Below are 17,447 nucleotides of genomic sequence, written 5' to 3' on the forward strand. Positions count from 1 at the left end.
TTAGGTATTATAGTATTTATAATTGTAACCAATAGAAATGGTATAAATGAGTTTTAAATGTCAAGTGGATTTATTTATCGAAATAAAAAGTTAACAAATTTCTTAAATTGACTGCATTATATATTCTTTATTGGAAATTCTTTATAATTTATATGTTCAATTTAAATAATAATATCAAATATATATCCATTCTGGATCGACAAATTGTTTGATGTGTTATTGATTTAGATTTTCAATGTTTCAGTGATCATAAGTGTCGTGGTAGAAAGTTTTACTATTTCTTGGACATGTAAAATACTAATATTAAAATGCAGAGGTAAAAGGTTCAGTTGTTTTTTAAACAAAATTCTGTGATAAAAATACTTTGAATCAGACTACTAGTATAAAAAAAAAGTATTTAAATGATGAGTTTTGATCCGTCAGTGATTTTTTTTTTCTTTTAACAAATCACAGTTAGTATAAACTAAAATATAAACTTATTCAAGCATAAAGTTATGTAATTTTGGATCAACTTTTAAAACGAAGCAGATTAAGATCAACACAAGCGAAAATCCGTTAATCAACAACATTCTTGTTAATCACCTTTTCTTTATTTGGAATTAACAATACAATAATATTTATTATGGCAATAGTGGTCAACATGTTTTTCAACTGAAACAATGAAATTATGATTTTGAGTGTACATATGTGATAGTTATGGAATATTCTGGATGGCTACTGTAAGTTTACCATTAATAAGGAAAGTCCAGTTTATGGCTGGCTGTAATGAGAGAGACATCAGATCAAAGTAAGTTTTAAAGCTATCAAATTATCTATTTACTAACTTCCATTGCATATTCTAATTGAAAAAAATTTGCCGATATTGTTACGATGCAGAGTTTTAAATCTAAAAAAATCCGAACGGCATACTGGTCGTTGATTATCACCCTAAAGGTTGTAGTCACTAAGCTTCATTGTTATTATTTTACTATTGTTTACTCTCTTTTTATTAATTTGGTTTTGATGACAGATTTTGTCATAATGTCTATAGGGAGATCACAGAAATTGGTATATTTTAGTTATTTTTCTGCTTTGTATCGATTTGATGAGTTAGGCCCTTTTCAACTGATGTTTACAGCTTGTTCTTATATTGTATTGTTACACCACTTTCTTAGGATAGGGGAGGGTTTGGTGCCACAAACATGTTTAATCCTGCCAAATTCGGTATGTGCCAGTACGAAGTTAGGAGCCTGTATTTCAGTGAATGTTGTTTGTTCATGTCTGTCTTTGTTTTGTAATAAATTAGGCCGTTAGTTTTCTCAGTTGAATTTTTACACATTTTTCATGCCGGGACCGTTTATAGCCGACTATACGGTATGGGGTTTTCTTTGTTAAATCTATAATTGCTTACATCCACTTCATTTGAACTTTGGTGGATAGTTGTCTCATTGACAATCATACCACATCTCCTTATTTTTATATACTCAGTACAAAATTATGTCCAGAGGTCAATTTTTCTACATCTATAGTATATGTTGCTGTAGAGAATCATTCAAAGAATCTATATGTAAAATATGCAACGAAAATGTTTTAAATTATAAATGGGTTTTAAAAGGGTACATGTCGTTGCGTCAACGGGTTTATACATGTATTTAGTCAATTAATAGTCGATTATTACATCTAAATTTCTGAACTTTTATGTATTATAATTATCAATGACATACAGTTGATAAGAAATGCGTTTTAACCTTACACAACATTATATGGCCTTTTAAATACTCTTTTCCACTATAAAACGTGGGAATTATTATAACGAATAGAATTATATTGCAACAGGTCAAGTATGAATATTAACTGCACGTAACTTTGTTGTATGGGACCTTGTCAGAACGGGTATTGTTACGTATGCATGCGCATTGCATTGTCAACCCGATGCTCCCTAGCATGGATCTTACTTCCTGGACACTGGGAGTCTTAGTATCCATATACTTTGAAACAATATAAGATTTTATTTAACAATGCAAATGATTTAAATAATTATCAAAATTCTTGTTGAATAACCACATAAAGTAAAAAAAATTTCCTAACAATCGTACTGGAAAAAAAAACAACTTCAACAAACACACAGGCCATTATGGATTTCTAATTTCCAATCCAAAATCTCGGTGTTTTTCTTCGCGCTATGACAACTTCTAAAAAGGATTTGGAATTGACTTTTACTGACGGATTCATGTATGGCTTTGCTTATTCCGTCAACAGATTGGGGGTTCAAAGAAATCTTTCCCTTAATTTTGGCTAGGATTTCAGCTTTATATACAAGAAAACAGACCACAAAAAGGCAACAACGGCTTGTACAATCAGTGATTTGTTTTACCCATCCTTATATGAATTAAATAATGTATTACATTGGTTTTACATACATTCATCTCACGTCTACAGTTTGAGATGACACTTTTCCTCTTAATATGTGTAAAATGAATTAATAAGATTATAACCAACTTGAATAGATCTTCTTTTTAATTGAACATGTTAGAAACCTTGAATGATTGTGTCTTTTACAACGAAATAAAAACAGTGTATTTTTTACCCTCAGTGTAAAATAAATAAGGTTGATTTCATTTAAACGTTTTCTTATGTTAATTGTATACATTTGGGGATTTAAATATTTGATGTGATTACGATTATTTTGAAATAGTTTGATGCTTAATTAAAACATGTTGACTTTTAAAATGTATATTAGTAAAATAGTTAAAAGTCACAGTATTGAAGTAGATGTGGTTGTCGTTTTTGTGGGGTGTTTCTTGCTTTATGCATATTTATAAACTCATTTGACTGTATATTCTTGTGTACTGAAATGAGTAAGAATTTGATTGTGTTCTACTTTTACTAAAGATGGTATAAAATTATAAGCACGAATTTGTAGATCCTGTTTTACAATATAAACTCACAAAATTTCTTGTTTCAGTACCATTTCAAGCCAATTAGGACACCCTTGTATTTAAAATGGAGTCTACCTGATTGTTTATTTGTGTGATTGATCATTCAATGTAAAATATCTTTTTTTCGGTATGAATTGGTTATATTTTATTTGGTTTATTTTAAATGACAGACATATTGTTTTATGTCGGGGTCCTATAATAAACAAGAATGTGAAATTTTGATGGAAGAATTCATTTTAGGTACATATGAAAATAAGATGTGGAATGATTGCAAATGAGACAACTCTCGAAGTCTAAGAGACCAAATGGTGTCTTTTTGGTTATTTGTGTTGTAGGGTTGCTGTGTAATTGATGTATACCCAACATATCCTGTCATGTTTAGCCATCCGGAAGTATAATATTTCACAGGTTGTCAAATATCAATTTCATGTATCTACAGTATCTGACGTAGACTTTAAATTCCGTTAAATAAGTCATTTAAAACATTCGTTATCCAGAGGGTGTAGATAATTTTATTGTTGATCTTCACAACCAAATAAATCCGCTGGTTTTGTGATTTAAATAGAAGTCGCTAACAAACAAATAAACAAATAGAAGAATAAACTAGTTGATAGAGAGAATTACTAATTCCATTTAGACCTACTTATAAATTGAGAAATATGTTTCACATGATTCGTTGAAGCTTAAGCAACACATATCAAAAATATAACGCTTAAGTAATAAAGAACTCTTGATAGTATTAAATAAGGAGACGGTGTTGAATATCAGTGATACAGCCTCTCTCAAACGTCCTTGTCAAAACTTTTAAAAAAAATATCCTTGCAAACAACGTTATACTGCTAGATCTTCTAAATGCACAACGAAATCTTTTCCAAATTACTTTACAGGCAATCTTTCAAAACGAGACTTAAGGGATGGAGTGAATCGGATGAGTACACTTAAAAATCAAAATGTAAGTTTATAAAATCCACGTTCCTCTCATTGTCCAAATTATAAAAATATTTGACTTTACATTTTTACACAAAAATTTCTTATTTTAAACCTGAAGGCAGATTGTAAGAATCATTCCAACTTTGTTTTATGAAAAAACTGCCTACTTAGAAGAAATATCTTTTTGAAATATTATTTTAGGACGGGGAAATAATATTTTGTACAAAACACTTATTTTTTCAAAAAGTTCTATGAAACTGGCATCATCAATGTTCCTGATTTTTTTAATGAGAACGTGATGGTACTTTGGTGGAGTTATTTTTTAAGGAGAATCCGCATTCCTGTAGTGACCAATTGTGCTACTCTTCTCGCCAATTTTTTCTTTTGCTCGCATTAGGCACACAAAAAGAACGAAGATAGGATTACCCTTTAACTTCTCATTCCGCTTTAAAGATGACGTCCTTTCAGTTCATAATTTAAAGTTAAATGACTTTGTTGATCACATCCATTCCTCTTACCTTGAAATAAAGAATACCATAGATACAAATTCTTCTTTGTATCTTGACTCTATCGGTTAAGCATTCAACTTTACAACAACGGAGGCGACTCTAAGGTTACCTATGTAGCAACAATCTTCCCAGTAAATACGGTATTCCAGGACTCCTGTTATGATTTTCTTAATAGAGGGCTTCTGCTTTTAAGATATATATTGAACCAAAGGTTCTTCTCGGTTAAGTTCCAGTCATGTCTTTGAAAGTTTGACAGACGCTATCATGAACTGGTTGACCGTTATTAAATAGCTGTGTTATATGACCACGGACATGTTCCATTTGTCATAATTACAGTCCCATCTTCTATTCCATGATATTACCTAGTTCAGCTTATCGCCGGATGTTTGCCTGACATGAGCTGCACGATGGTACAACTAGTGGAGCAGAAACCCCACATGAGTTCACCCCGATTTTCGGAGAGGTTCATGTTGCTAGATCCGGAGTTAAGTGTTGTTTTATAGACGTTTGTTTGTATTTTTGTCTTCTTTTTTTTTGGTCGGGGTGTTGTCTGCCAGGCTTTCTTTGACTTACAGTTTTTTGAATTTTTACTTTTTTAAGTGAAAACTTATTATGTATTAATCTTGATTTTTTTTCTTCCGCCAATAAGACCCGTATGAGCGCGTGCGAGTTGGATTTATCAATATATTGATAACTGACGATAAATAAAAGGTAATTTTTATGAGAATATAACATTCTTTGCACGTAAGTTTTAAGGAGGTACCCGTGGGTGACCTGTTGTAACGAAAATGTTATGATTCTTCCCAGAATGTCCTTATAAAGTCTACATTATCTGTATCGCTCCTGCATGACCCCCTTTTCAAGGTCGTAATGTTAATTTGTTCTCGTCATAAATATATATGAAATATTTGCCACGGCAACCACCAATCAATCAAGTTATCTCTAAAGAGTGGTATTTCTAGAATAAGTGGTCCCAAATATTTCATGGAAAACAGTAGACTAACAAAACGAAAGAATGTTTGATCAAAAATTAAAATAACACTTTCTAAATGTTATGCGCTTTTCTAGATTTACCTCGATCAGAAACACTCAAAGCCGAATATTTGAAAGCCAAGGATTTTTGAGAGCCAAAGCAGGTGAAAGGCTATTTGACCAATCAGGACCTAAAAATAATAACCAAATTCATTTAAGGTCAACTTTGCCTGAGGGAGTTGGAACCTTAGTTTCTCAATAATTTATAAATGTATAAACGGACCATTTAAGAAAGGTATGTAATCAATCATGTTAGTACCGAAGTACTTACTGACTACTGGGCTGAATTGATAAGTTTGATATAAGCTATGTTTGTATTATTATGTTTGACTAGGTTTCCAAACTCTTTTGGTCCAGTACTTTCTACTACAATTCTTTGAGTTACAAGACTTCATTGAAGTCTTACAGTACAATTGTCGTCATTTATAACTTGAGTAAATTCTTTTATTTACACAACGAATTTAGATCCACCTTGTTTAATTACTTCGCTACTTTCCAACAATTTTAGAAAACGTTGTCAAAATACAAAGTCTGGATTTAAATATCATTCGCCCTTCAATTTGTATTATCAATATTCAGGAATAGTTCAAGCGCACAATATGATAGACTTTTAAATTTCATAATCGACAACAAATAAGTTAACATATTTGTAGTATGACACCCGAGACTCTCCCACCAATTTTTAAACAAACGTGAGTACTTGATTATTTTATATTTGATAAATTAAAACTATTACTTACAATTTTCTCTTTAAATAAGTATTTTTATTTTTATTAATTATGCAAAATTACACCTGATAACATAAATGAAATAAAGATAATATTATTAATGATAATAATAATAAAAATAATAATAATAAAAATAATGATAATAATTATGATAATGTAACCTGATAATCAAAGCTTTATCACAATGCTGATTTAAAAAAAAGGAGAAATTTCATAATGACGATTTTGGTTAAGAAATTTTTATACTGAATAAATGTTTTAGACGAAAGTGAAAAAAAAAGTCAGATATAAGTCATTGCGTTAAAAAGTTCAGAAATAGTTTATGAGAGCTATAAGTTTGCTGGAATTTTTATTCCATGGTTACCATTTAGTTTATTGATATTAATGAATCCTTTTTACCAGAATGTCGTTCGAAATAAAATTACTTATAATCATTTGGTTTTTTGCCACATCAACTGGTTTTCTATTTATTCAAGATAAAATAACTTATTCATGTAAAAAGATGTGAATGTAAACATTAAAAATGAGGACACACAAGACGAGTGGTAAAGTAAAATAGCGAATCGAATAATAAACACTTGTATTGACCCTAAATGTTGCTTGGGTTTAGATTATCACTTATTAAACATGGTTTGTTAATGTGACTGTACCTGCTGTGTGAACGTCTAATAAGTCATATAAAAATTAAAAAAACTTGTTATGATTGCCAATGAGACAACTGTCCACCAGAGACAAAATGATGTAGATGTAAGCAACTAAAGGTCACAGTACGGCCTTCAATAATGTGCAAAACACATACCGTATAGTAAACTATAAAAGGCTCTGACACGACAAAATGTTAAATGTAAAACAAAACAAATCAAACTAAAAAAAGATATGATAGACAGGAACCAACGACAACCACTGAAATACAGGCTCCTGTCTTGAAACGGGGCCTTGGGCTGTTTTCTGCTCTTTGGTCGGGTTGTTGTCTCTTTGGCGCATTCCCCATTTCCATTCTCAATTTTACATACAGAATGAGTCGTGGTTAAAAATGTTTACGAGCACTCAACCATACCGAATACTGGGACAGGGGTGTAACGGCACAACATAAGAAAATAAAATGTAAAATTCAGTTGATCAAGGTTAACTTGTGTTGTGATATTGAAAACTGAATGTTAATTAACTATCAATTTATTTTTTGTTTTACTAAATGCTTTCTTTAAAGTATAATTTTCCAAATTTTGCTTGGTGGATTTACAATATCACAGATTGTTTAATTTGACAAGATTTTCAGTTCATAAATTATGCAAGTTTACCGAAAAAACAAACAATTAACAAAATACAAATTGCAACCCCATCAGGCACCTTGGGCGGTTTTAGCTGTTCTGTTAAGGAGGACCCTTTTTACTAGTATTCCGATCCATATTATTATATGGCTTCCCAAACGTTTTGTCTACAGCGTATCTGATAATGTTTATTCCAGGATCACGTACATACGCACTTATTTAAAGATAGGTATCAAATCAATATTATTATATATTTATATTAAAATTGCACTAAGTTGGTCTTAAAAAATATAAAACCATTTTTTAACGCGTTATCATCTATTTTGATCGTATTAGCTTCTGTTAATTTTGATATTAACATTGATGAGAAGTGATTTACACTATTGTATACATAGGTATATTGACAATAGCCTCATATGGAGAATAATTTGATTTAAATAACTTTTAATGCAGCAGATAAAATCTAGTAGAAGAAAATGCAATGATTTAATTACGTGTCATGTGTGTGAGCAACGTGCAAAGGTTTTTATTAACAGATCAGTAATCCAAATCTACTAATGTGACTTCCATGTTACAAAATAGTATAATAGTATAGAATCTGTCTCTATCAATACATCTCTGTCAACAGTTGAAGGGTACATGGACAGAAATTAATAAATATGCTAAAAAGTTGGTGGTAAAATCGCAAACATTTATTTATCATTGCATTATCATTCATGGTTTATTGGAGAATAATTTTCAAAGATGTTTGTTTGTGCACTTGTTTTGTTTTGATTTTGGTTTGTTTGTTTTGTTTTGTTTTGGTTTGTTTTGGTTTGTTTTTTTTTTTTTTTGGGGGGGGGGATCTTAATTCAATTTTTGGTGGTCTTAGTTTTGTTTGTCGTTTTTCTTCTCTTTCCGTTTCTTTTGTTTTTAATTTTATCTCTCTTTTTTCTTTATGTTATGTGTAAGCGTTGAAGTATTTATCTTACTTTTTGTACAAAAATAATTTAAATGATCAATGAATCATACGATATATCCCAAAGATAGGACAACGGTTTTATAAACAGAAACCAAGCGGTCGATCGTTTTATTGACTAGTTTCATCTAACATTAAAGCATTATTCAATTTGAATGTTTTAATCAACTTTAATAAACACTCACATCACATATATCTCCGACAAGCAAACAGTTATTCGACTATCCTCCGTTATTTGGTTTGTTCAACCCATGGGACATTCATTTGTATTTCATACTTCCAAAAGTATGTTCCATTGAGATAACGGCTACTGAAGAGTATTGTGTATTGCCACTCTTACACTCTTCAAGTGGTATTTGAAACTTGGTAATAAATTTGAATATTTAATAAATATCCGTTACGACTCAGGACCAACAAACCGTGACCAAATACGTAAACAAAAATAGTCGATTTAATCAAGTTATTAGTATTGTAAGACAGATAGCTTTTCCTTTTATTTAGTTAAGCCGACATTAATGTGGCATGTTTTAAAATGTGATTGTAAAATATCCTAATATATTTTCAAGCATGTATTACAAAGATACATGATTTTTAAACATCTTCCTTGGGAAAGACGGATTTTTATTATCAAAGGGAATCTTAATCGCCACTGAATCAAAGAAATCAGTGGAAAGAGCAAACCGTTTTTGTTTGATGCATTTGAGAGTAAACAATGTTAACACTACGAAGGTCAGTTTTATAATATATTATAGTAACTGTGACTCCATTTATTGTATATACACAGTATAACGTATTGCCTAGGGGAATCACCAAGAGACTACTGGATCTGTCCAAGGTCCTCTGTCGGTCGAGGTCAGATGATAGGTTAGATACTGACAATCGACATCTTATATTTTTTTGGTACATATTTTTTTCCTTTTGGCCCGAGATACTGGTTTCATATGCCCGTGTTATGTAGTATACTGAAATCTGTAATATTCATAATGAACAGTAAGACCCGATATGGGAACTAAATAAGATGTACTATGTACAATAAGTAAAAATATAAATTCATAATGAACAGTAAGATCATATATGGAAACTAAATAAGATGTACTATGTACAATAAGTAAAAATATCAAACTACATATCACATTTGAGGATTTTATGTAAAAGGCCCAAATAGAGCACATCCGCTACGAGGAAAGACATGTGTTTAACAATAACTAAACGTTAAACACCACTGTAGTGGCTATATGCAGAAACTAGGACAGATTACTAATTGATACAAATACATGGAAAAAGTAAAACAACAAAAATACCGAACTCCAAGGAAAATTCAAAACGGAAAGTCCCTTAACAATTGACAAAACCAAAAGCTCAAACACATCAAATGAATAGAAAACAACTGTCATATTACTGACTGGGTACAGGCATTTTCTTGTGTAGAAAATGGTGAATTAAACTTGGTTTTAAAGCTAGCTAAACCTCTCACTTGTATGACAGTCGCATAAAATTCCATTATATTGAAAACAATATGATCGAATCTTTCACCACCAAATATATAGGTTAGAAATGGTTTTGCATACATAAGGTCTTAACCCAAATTCGGACTGATCTTTATTATCTTTAGGCATTACACGTGTATATAATCAAAATGGTTTAATACTTTGGCCTTTTGTAACCTTTTGTAATGGCCTTTTTAAGCATTGGGGTGATTTTGAAATACTTTATTAAATAGTCAGTAAAAATAAGATTTTGAAATGAATACATTGTATCTTGTAGGAACATTGGACATAAATTGCAATGATCAAAATTATTCGAAAGACGAAAAACAGAATTACACACATTCGACAAATCTATTTATTGTTGCATAACTGAATCTACACCTCTTCTGTTTTTATATCCATCCTTGGCTTACAAATCAACTTGTCTTTGAGCGTTCCTGTTCAAGGTGAAGCAAGAAAATCACTACGGACGCATAATTTTTATAAAGTTATTTTCATATTTTTTTTTCTCAATAAATGATGTGTTCCTAAATTTTGCTAAGTAGCATGCATTATACACAACATGAATTCGTGACCTGATTTTTCTACCCCTGCAGCTGTATAAAAGGGAAGTAATTTGCATGTCAGATATCATTTGACTTGACTATCAAGTTAATCTGGGAAAAGAACTTATTCTGTTTCTGGCCAATGTGTATATGACGCATATAAAAACCATATGAACGCATTGCAAATTTTCTTATATGCATATACACGGGCAAATTTGCACTTGTGCATTTTTTAATGCACGCGTGTAAAATGTAACCATTTGAACGGAGCTTTAGAACCCATGGTTCGCCGTAACTTCGTTGTTTAGTGGAATTTATTTGTTACCGTGTATTTTGGGTGAATAATACAATCAATGCTGAACAATTAAATATTTTAAACCAGTTTTAAGTTGTCCATTCAAACGGTGGTTCGTGAAATATTTAAAGTAAAGATATACCTAAAGGTATTCACTTATTTTTCATAAAATACAGCCCTTTAACACATTGAACGTTGGGATTACTCAATTTATTTAATATCCATTATTTGTTTTCTTCCAATCATGTGTATTTTAGTATTAGTGAATTGAATTATGATTTTGAATTAAATGTATTTGGAATTATTGTTGTGTGTACTTTTACATTTTCCCGTCTTTGTTGCTTTTAATGAGTTTAACAAACAAATCAATACCTGTTTTACAAACCTGTTATGCTTTTGTACTTTACATTAGGCTTTTTATTATTCAATACATAGATTAATTATCACATCCATTTTTAAAATTCAGAGGATGGTTGAAAATAGGAACGGTCAAATTATTATAGACTTAGAATTAAGGCCTTTATATATTAGAGAATTATTGAACCCGTTAGTTTGAATAATTTTCTATTTTACCATGGAAACGGATATAGTTTGTATGATTTTACAATCAAAAGGAAGTTCGGCCCTAAACACAGTTGTAACCAAAACCAGAAAATCAAAATATTATTATATAATAAGACACTGGTTTGTCGTCGGAAGTTGTCCATGTTTTTTGTGTTGTTTTTTTTAGAAAAGATAGTCTGAGATATGTTCATCTGTTGAATCTTGAGTCGGAAGACCTCTTGTTTATTCTGGAGACTAATGAATTATTTTGTTATATTCATGTTGCATAAAGTACTTCTATTGTCAAGAAGTTATTTTAGTCTCATCCACGTTATCCCACGCATCCTTCTATTCATATTGTACCCAGACAAAACAAGGATTTAATTAAATGGTGGCTTCTTAAGTTGCAAGATTTAATTTTAATAAAAAAGGGTAAACATAAACCAACACTGTGACATTTTCCTTCTTGTCATGTATTCAAATTGTAAACGTTTTATTGTGCATTATCAATGGCTGCATTTTGGAGACCATTGATATGTAAATCATTTTGTCGGGAAGTGTGACATGTTTACCACATTAATAATGATATAATGCAGGATAAATCCGTCCTGTCCCTTGATTGTTTCTGGCATATCATTATTTAAAATTCTAAGTATTAAAGTATTGTTCTCAGATTGTTTGTATTTAATTTGTCTAAACACCTGTAAACAAAGAATATATTACACTTATATAATGTAGATGAAGGTCAAATGTTATATAGATATCTGGTCTTTAAATTGGATGTACAATTGAGATTTTTAATACTTATACTATATAATAAGTCTTTATACCAAGAAAAACAATAAGGCATGAACAGTTTTGACAATGATCATTCAAACCAGACGAAAACAAATACAACAGAACAAAGATCAGAAAGAGAGAAATTTGAGTTTGTTTTTATCAGCATCACGTAAACACAGATTGATCCTTTTGTATGCGATTTTTCCAATTTATTTCGAATAAATTTTGGAAAAAATGTCTTTTCTTTTACAGTTCTATCACGATATTAGCTAGTGGTCGTACATTCACATCTTTTAGAAGTATTTCTATTCACAGAAGTTATGATAACTACCCATTAAATTTGTTTATGACGTAAACGAAAATGGGTATTCAATTAGACATGATAAAACAACTTTTTGTTATTGCTAATAAATATGTTCTATTTTGTCAAGCTTAAAAGGACAAAGCAATCCGGGGGAAATTGTAATTCAAAACTTCAAAATTGAGAATAATATATCTTCACGAACATGTAAGATTTGTTAATGATGAAAGTGCATTCAAGTTCACGTCTTTAAACGAAATTATTTTCCTTATACCTGAGCGTTACCAACGGAAAAGATCTTACTATATATCTTATGATTATTTTCCTCCTACCTGTGGGTTACCAACGGGAAAGATCTGGCTGTATATCTTATGATTATTTTCCTTATACCTGTGCGTTACCAACGGGAAAGGTCTTACTGTATATCTTATGATTATTTTCCTCCTACCTGTGGGTTACCAACGGGAAAGATCTTACTGTAAATCTTATGATTATTTTCATCCTACCTGTGCGCTACCAACGGAAAAGATCTTACTGTATATCTTATGATTATTTTCCTCCTACCTGTACGTTACCAACGGGAAAGATCTTACTGTATATCTTAGGATTATTTTCATCCTGCCTGTGCGGTACCAACGGGAAAGATCTTACTGTATATCTTATGATTATTTTCCTCCAACCTGTACGTTACCAACGGGAAAGATCTTACTGTATATCTTATAATTATTTTCCTCCTACCTGTACGTTACCAACGGGAAAGATCTTACTGTATGTCTTATGATTATTTTCCTCCTACCTGAGCGTTACCAACGGGAAAGATCTTAATGTACATCTTATGATTGTTTTCCTCCTACCTGTGCGTTACCAAAGAGAAAGATCTTACTGTATATCTTATATTATTTTCCTACTACCTGTGCGTTACCAACGGAAAAGGTCTTACTGTATATCTTATGATTATTTTCCTCCTACCTGTGGGTTACCAACGGTAAAGGTCTTACTGTATATTTTATGATTATTTTCCTCCTACCTGTGCGTTACCAACGGGAAAGGTCTTACTGTATATCTTATGATTATTTCCCCCCTACCTGTGGGTTACCAACGGGAAAGATCTTACTGTATATTTTATGATTATTTTCCTCCTACCTGTGCGTTACCAACGGGAAAGGTCTTACTGTATATCTTATGATTATTTTCCTCCTACCTGTGGGTTACCAACGGGAAAGATCTTACTGTATATCTTATGATTATTTTCCTCCTACCTGTACGTCACCAACGGGAAAGATCTTACTGTATATCTTATGATTATTTTCCTCCTACCTGTGGGTTACCAACGGGAAAGATATTACTGTATTTCTTATAATCATTTTGACTATTTTGATTTAAGCTTTCCGCCACTCTCCAAAACCTCTTCAAGAAAAAAACAGTACTTGATAATGACAAAAAAGTCGAAAGTCACTGTGACCTTTCCACCCTAAAACTAGTGATGAACTCAGAAACCGTATTTATAGTTAAATGTAAGTGGAAAATGTTTGAGACATCAAGCTGCAATTTTGCTATGTTTTAACGAAAAGCTACGACTCCATAAGGGAGAGTAAGTGACTAAACAAAAAAGAAAAAACGCTTAAATGTTAAAAATGTTTTAGATGATGTATTTAAAAATTTGGGTAACAGAACAATTCTAAGCAAGTGGAAAAACCTGTATTTGTTCTCTGAAGAATTGTGTATTAAGTTCTCTGAACAAATAGCCTTTTCATTTTATCTTTTATTATAACGAAACGGTATTATATAGTTTCCGATGCCTTTTAAAGCTTCCTATTCGGTATGAGTTGTTCACATTATTGAGTCGGTCTCATGGTGGCATTAGGTTGTTTACATCCTCGTCCTTTGATCTCGGGTGGATAGTTGTCTCATTGACAATCATACCACATCTCCTTGTTTTACATTTTAGAGAATGTAGGACAGTTATCCCTGTAACTTATGTTATTCCATGGACTCGGATTAAAAGAAGGACGGTTGAGTGCTCAAAAACTAGGGTACCCACACCACATGTCCATGTGCCCGTCTCAAGTCGGGGACCTTGTAAATGGTTAAAATGGTATTTTAGTTTAAATGAAGGATGTTAGATGGTACCTGTTCAATTCGTTCACAGTTTTGTTTTACTCGTATCTATTTACTAATATATAACCACTTTTTAGTGTTGTCGGGTTGCTGTCTTATTGACATATATCCCTCATCTCCTTTTATTCAATCTTTTTTGTTGTTTAATTCCCGTAGAATTGCGCAGATCATGTGATGTACTGCCATTAGCTCTAAGCTGAACATATCAAATATTTCATAAGGTAACTAACACATGTGATATATATATTTTAAATAAATACATATAAAAACTAGATCTGATTATAACTATCTCTTAATTATACATGTTATACACAGGTTTCCGGTTAGTTAGTTTTGACTTCTATTGTATCTAGCCTACTTATCTCGAATAACTTGGTTCAACCGAACGCAACCGCTTTGTAGCGTTTCGATATTTTATCAATGTATCATGCTATAAAAAGTGTAAATAAATTGCAAATATTCAGAAAGTCAATAAATTCACAGCTTGAACCAAAGTCATTTAATTATTTCCAACAAAACCTGTTACTTGTGATCACTAAATATTATTCATAGAGCAGTAGATTTTCCAATGCTTCATATCTTCACACTGTGACCCTATTAAAATTTAATGTCTTCAAAGGACAAGCATTTAATGTTGGCAATAAACATCTATTAAAGGGTTGTTGAATGATAGTACATATATACGAAATGATTTTAAATAAGGTGAGACGTGGTGTATCCATGTCTTGCAATATACAATATTAGAATATTGATGATTTAGGGTCGACATTACTGAGTATATGGACTAGTATAAAGTGCATTGGCCTCTAACAATCCTACCCATATCATTTCACTGACAGTTTGGCGTTTTAATCTGAAAACAGAAGATATTTAAAGGAACGGTATCAAATATGTAGATGTAGACTATTTGTATCCGATTGTAGCATTTTCAAAGCACTTTTGTGTATACGTACTAATTTTGTTTTCTGCGATATTGTTTCCAATCGTTTTAATTTCAAGAGTTGGCTAATGAAAAATGCATGCAATATTAGTTCGCATTAATAACATCAATATGTCAATTTAAAAACTCAAGCGTTCTCATCCTTGTTGACCAAAGAATGTTGGAACCAATCACCCTTGACACTTATAATTCATAATCAAAGTACTGAAGTACTGAACATCGGATGACCGCAAGTTCTGGTGGATGGTAACAAGCACTTGTCTCAGAAAAAAAATCACATCTCTATACCTGAAAGTTAGGATGAGGTACATAGATATATTTTTTCTGAGACAAGTTCCTGTGTGGATGATGAATAAATGACAGGGAATTCAACCACACCGTAATAATTATTATATTGTAGTGATATAATCATTTGATATCAGTATACTCTGGTTTGTTGTTATATATTATATTAATATTTGTATACCAGTTATATGTATAACAGATCATCTTAATAACTCTACAGGCAAATTTTCATTCATTTATATATCATTCTATTCTACTATTCTAATGATAGTGCAGTGCAAGTACATGGTGGACACTCTTCTGTATTAATTCGTTTTTCTAATAGATTGGATTTGAGTAGGCATTCATATTTTCCCGCTTTTGTTGCAAAACGTTCTCGAGATATTCTTCTGCATGCGTTAACACAAATTTTCGGTATCCATGATTTGTTATTGATATATATATATTTCTCACGACAAAACATTTTCATACATTTATCTATGTTCTTAACAAACATTTTCATGAATATTTATTGATGAAATTAATATATAACAAGCGATAAGGAATGTTATTTTGCGCTCGATAATTTCCTCGTAATTATACGAAATACGTTCGGATATCAGTCAAACGGCAAGGAAATTTCTGCGGCAACATAACACCGGTATGACCTCTCAAGGTCACATCCGATGTTAAAATCATCTGGCTTACCTATGTGCATCTGCTAATTTTAAAGTCGTTTCTACAGATTTGGAACCTTCCAATGTTATATTGGGATAAAATTTTTAATTTAAAGAGATTATGAAAACGTGTGTCTTCGCTAAATAGTATTGCTAAATGTAACAATGACCAACGACTAACGAATATAGTATCATTTATCGGCGAAAACACACGCTCTAAACTGCACACTTATTATTTACCAACCAATCATTATCACCTTTGACTTCTCTGGTCGTACATTATTTTTAAAGGCGGTGTCAGTTTACGCGGGATGTATAAATACGCAGTCACGTCTGTTAAATCTTATCCCGTCTTGCTGGGAAGGTGTCGCGCTTCGTGCACGTAAATACGAGTGCAATAATTCTTTTCGGGACATGTAAGTGACCTTCTAAAGGTTTGATTTCTGCTCTACACAATATAGCCCCTTTATCAATGGCAGTACAATTTTCCCATCCTTCTTTGTGGTCAGTCCATTATGTAGAACGCGCCCAATTTGTATATTGTAAAATGTGTTCTCAACCTAGATATGCATTGAAACATTTGTTGCTGGACGTTACGAAAAAATCAATCACACTATCTGTCCATTTTATTAGTTCATAGATTTAACTTTTTGTATTTATTGACGGAATATCATGGTATAAAACTGTATTGAAATTATCAATTAAAATGTGTCCGTGGCGAACCATAAAGGTGTATAATAAATTAAAACTCTTCTAATTATAATACCAAATTGTAATATGATATTCTGTTGCATCCCCATTTTTTCAATTTTTTAATGTGCAGTTGTTTTTCAAAGATTTCAAATAGGTAACAGTAAAACCAATGACAAAATTCTAAAATAAATAAGTCATATAAATCGAGATCTGATTATAACTATCTCTTAATTTTTCACAGGTTTCTGGTTAGTTAGTTTTTACTTTTTTTGTATTCTGCCTACTTATATCGAATCCTGACGTTTAAATCGTATACCATCGTATATTTTCCCAGTGTGAAGTAATACCTGGCATTGTTCTTTTCAATATCCAGCCCTTGATTGATATGTCAAATTATCATTCTTCAATTATTGTTATTCATTCAAATCTATGGATTAATATGGATTAAAACATCATTTGAA

General features: G+C 31.4%; 1 protein-coding gene across 7 annotated transcripts in view; it reads left to right on the top strand.

The window, feature by feature from the left end:
• LOC127735978 (NKAP family protein-like) overlaps positions 1-17,447 on the top strand; it is a 42,359-nt gene that overhangs the window by 15,189 nt on the left and 9,723 nt on the right. The window contains exon 1 of one of the 7 annotated variants that reach the window (XM_052246465.1): positions 490-787. The exons of 3 other annotated variants lie outside the window; for them this stretch is intronic. In XM_052246465.1, coding sequence (XP_052102425.1) covers positions 711-787 — 77 coding nt within the window. In that variant the 5' untranslated portion in view covers positions 490-710. Of the gene's footprint in view, positions 1-489; positions 788-5,984; positions 6,082-8,827; positions 9,073-17,447 lie in introns of those variants that run through there. 3 more of the 7 variants (XM_052246467.1, XM_052246466.1, XM_052246468.1) reach the window with 3 other exon arrangements.

This window comes from Mytilus californianus, unplaced genomic scaffold (genome assembly GCF_021869535.1).
Source record: "Mytilus californianus isolate M0D057914Y unplaced genomic scaffold, xbMytCali1.0.p SCAF_3, whole genome shotgun sequence".
In the NCBI taxonomy this organism is placed as follows: domain Eukaryota; kingdom Metazoa; phylum Mollusca; class Bivalvia; order Mytilida; family Mytilidae; genus Mytilus; species Mytilus californianus.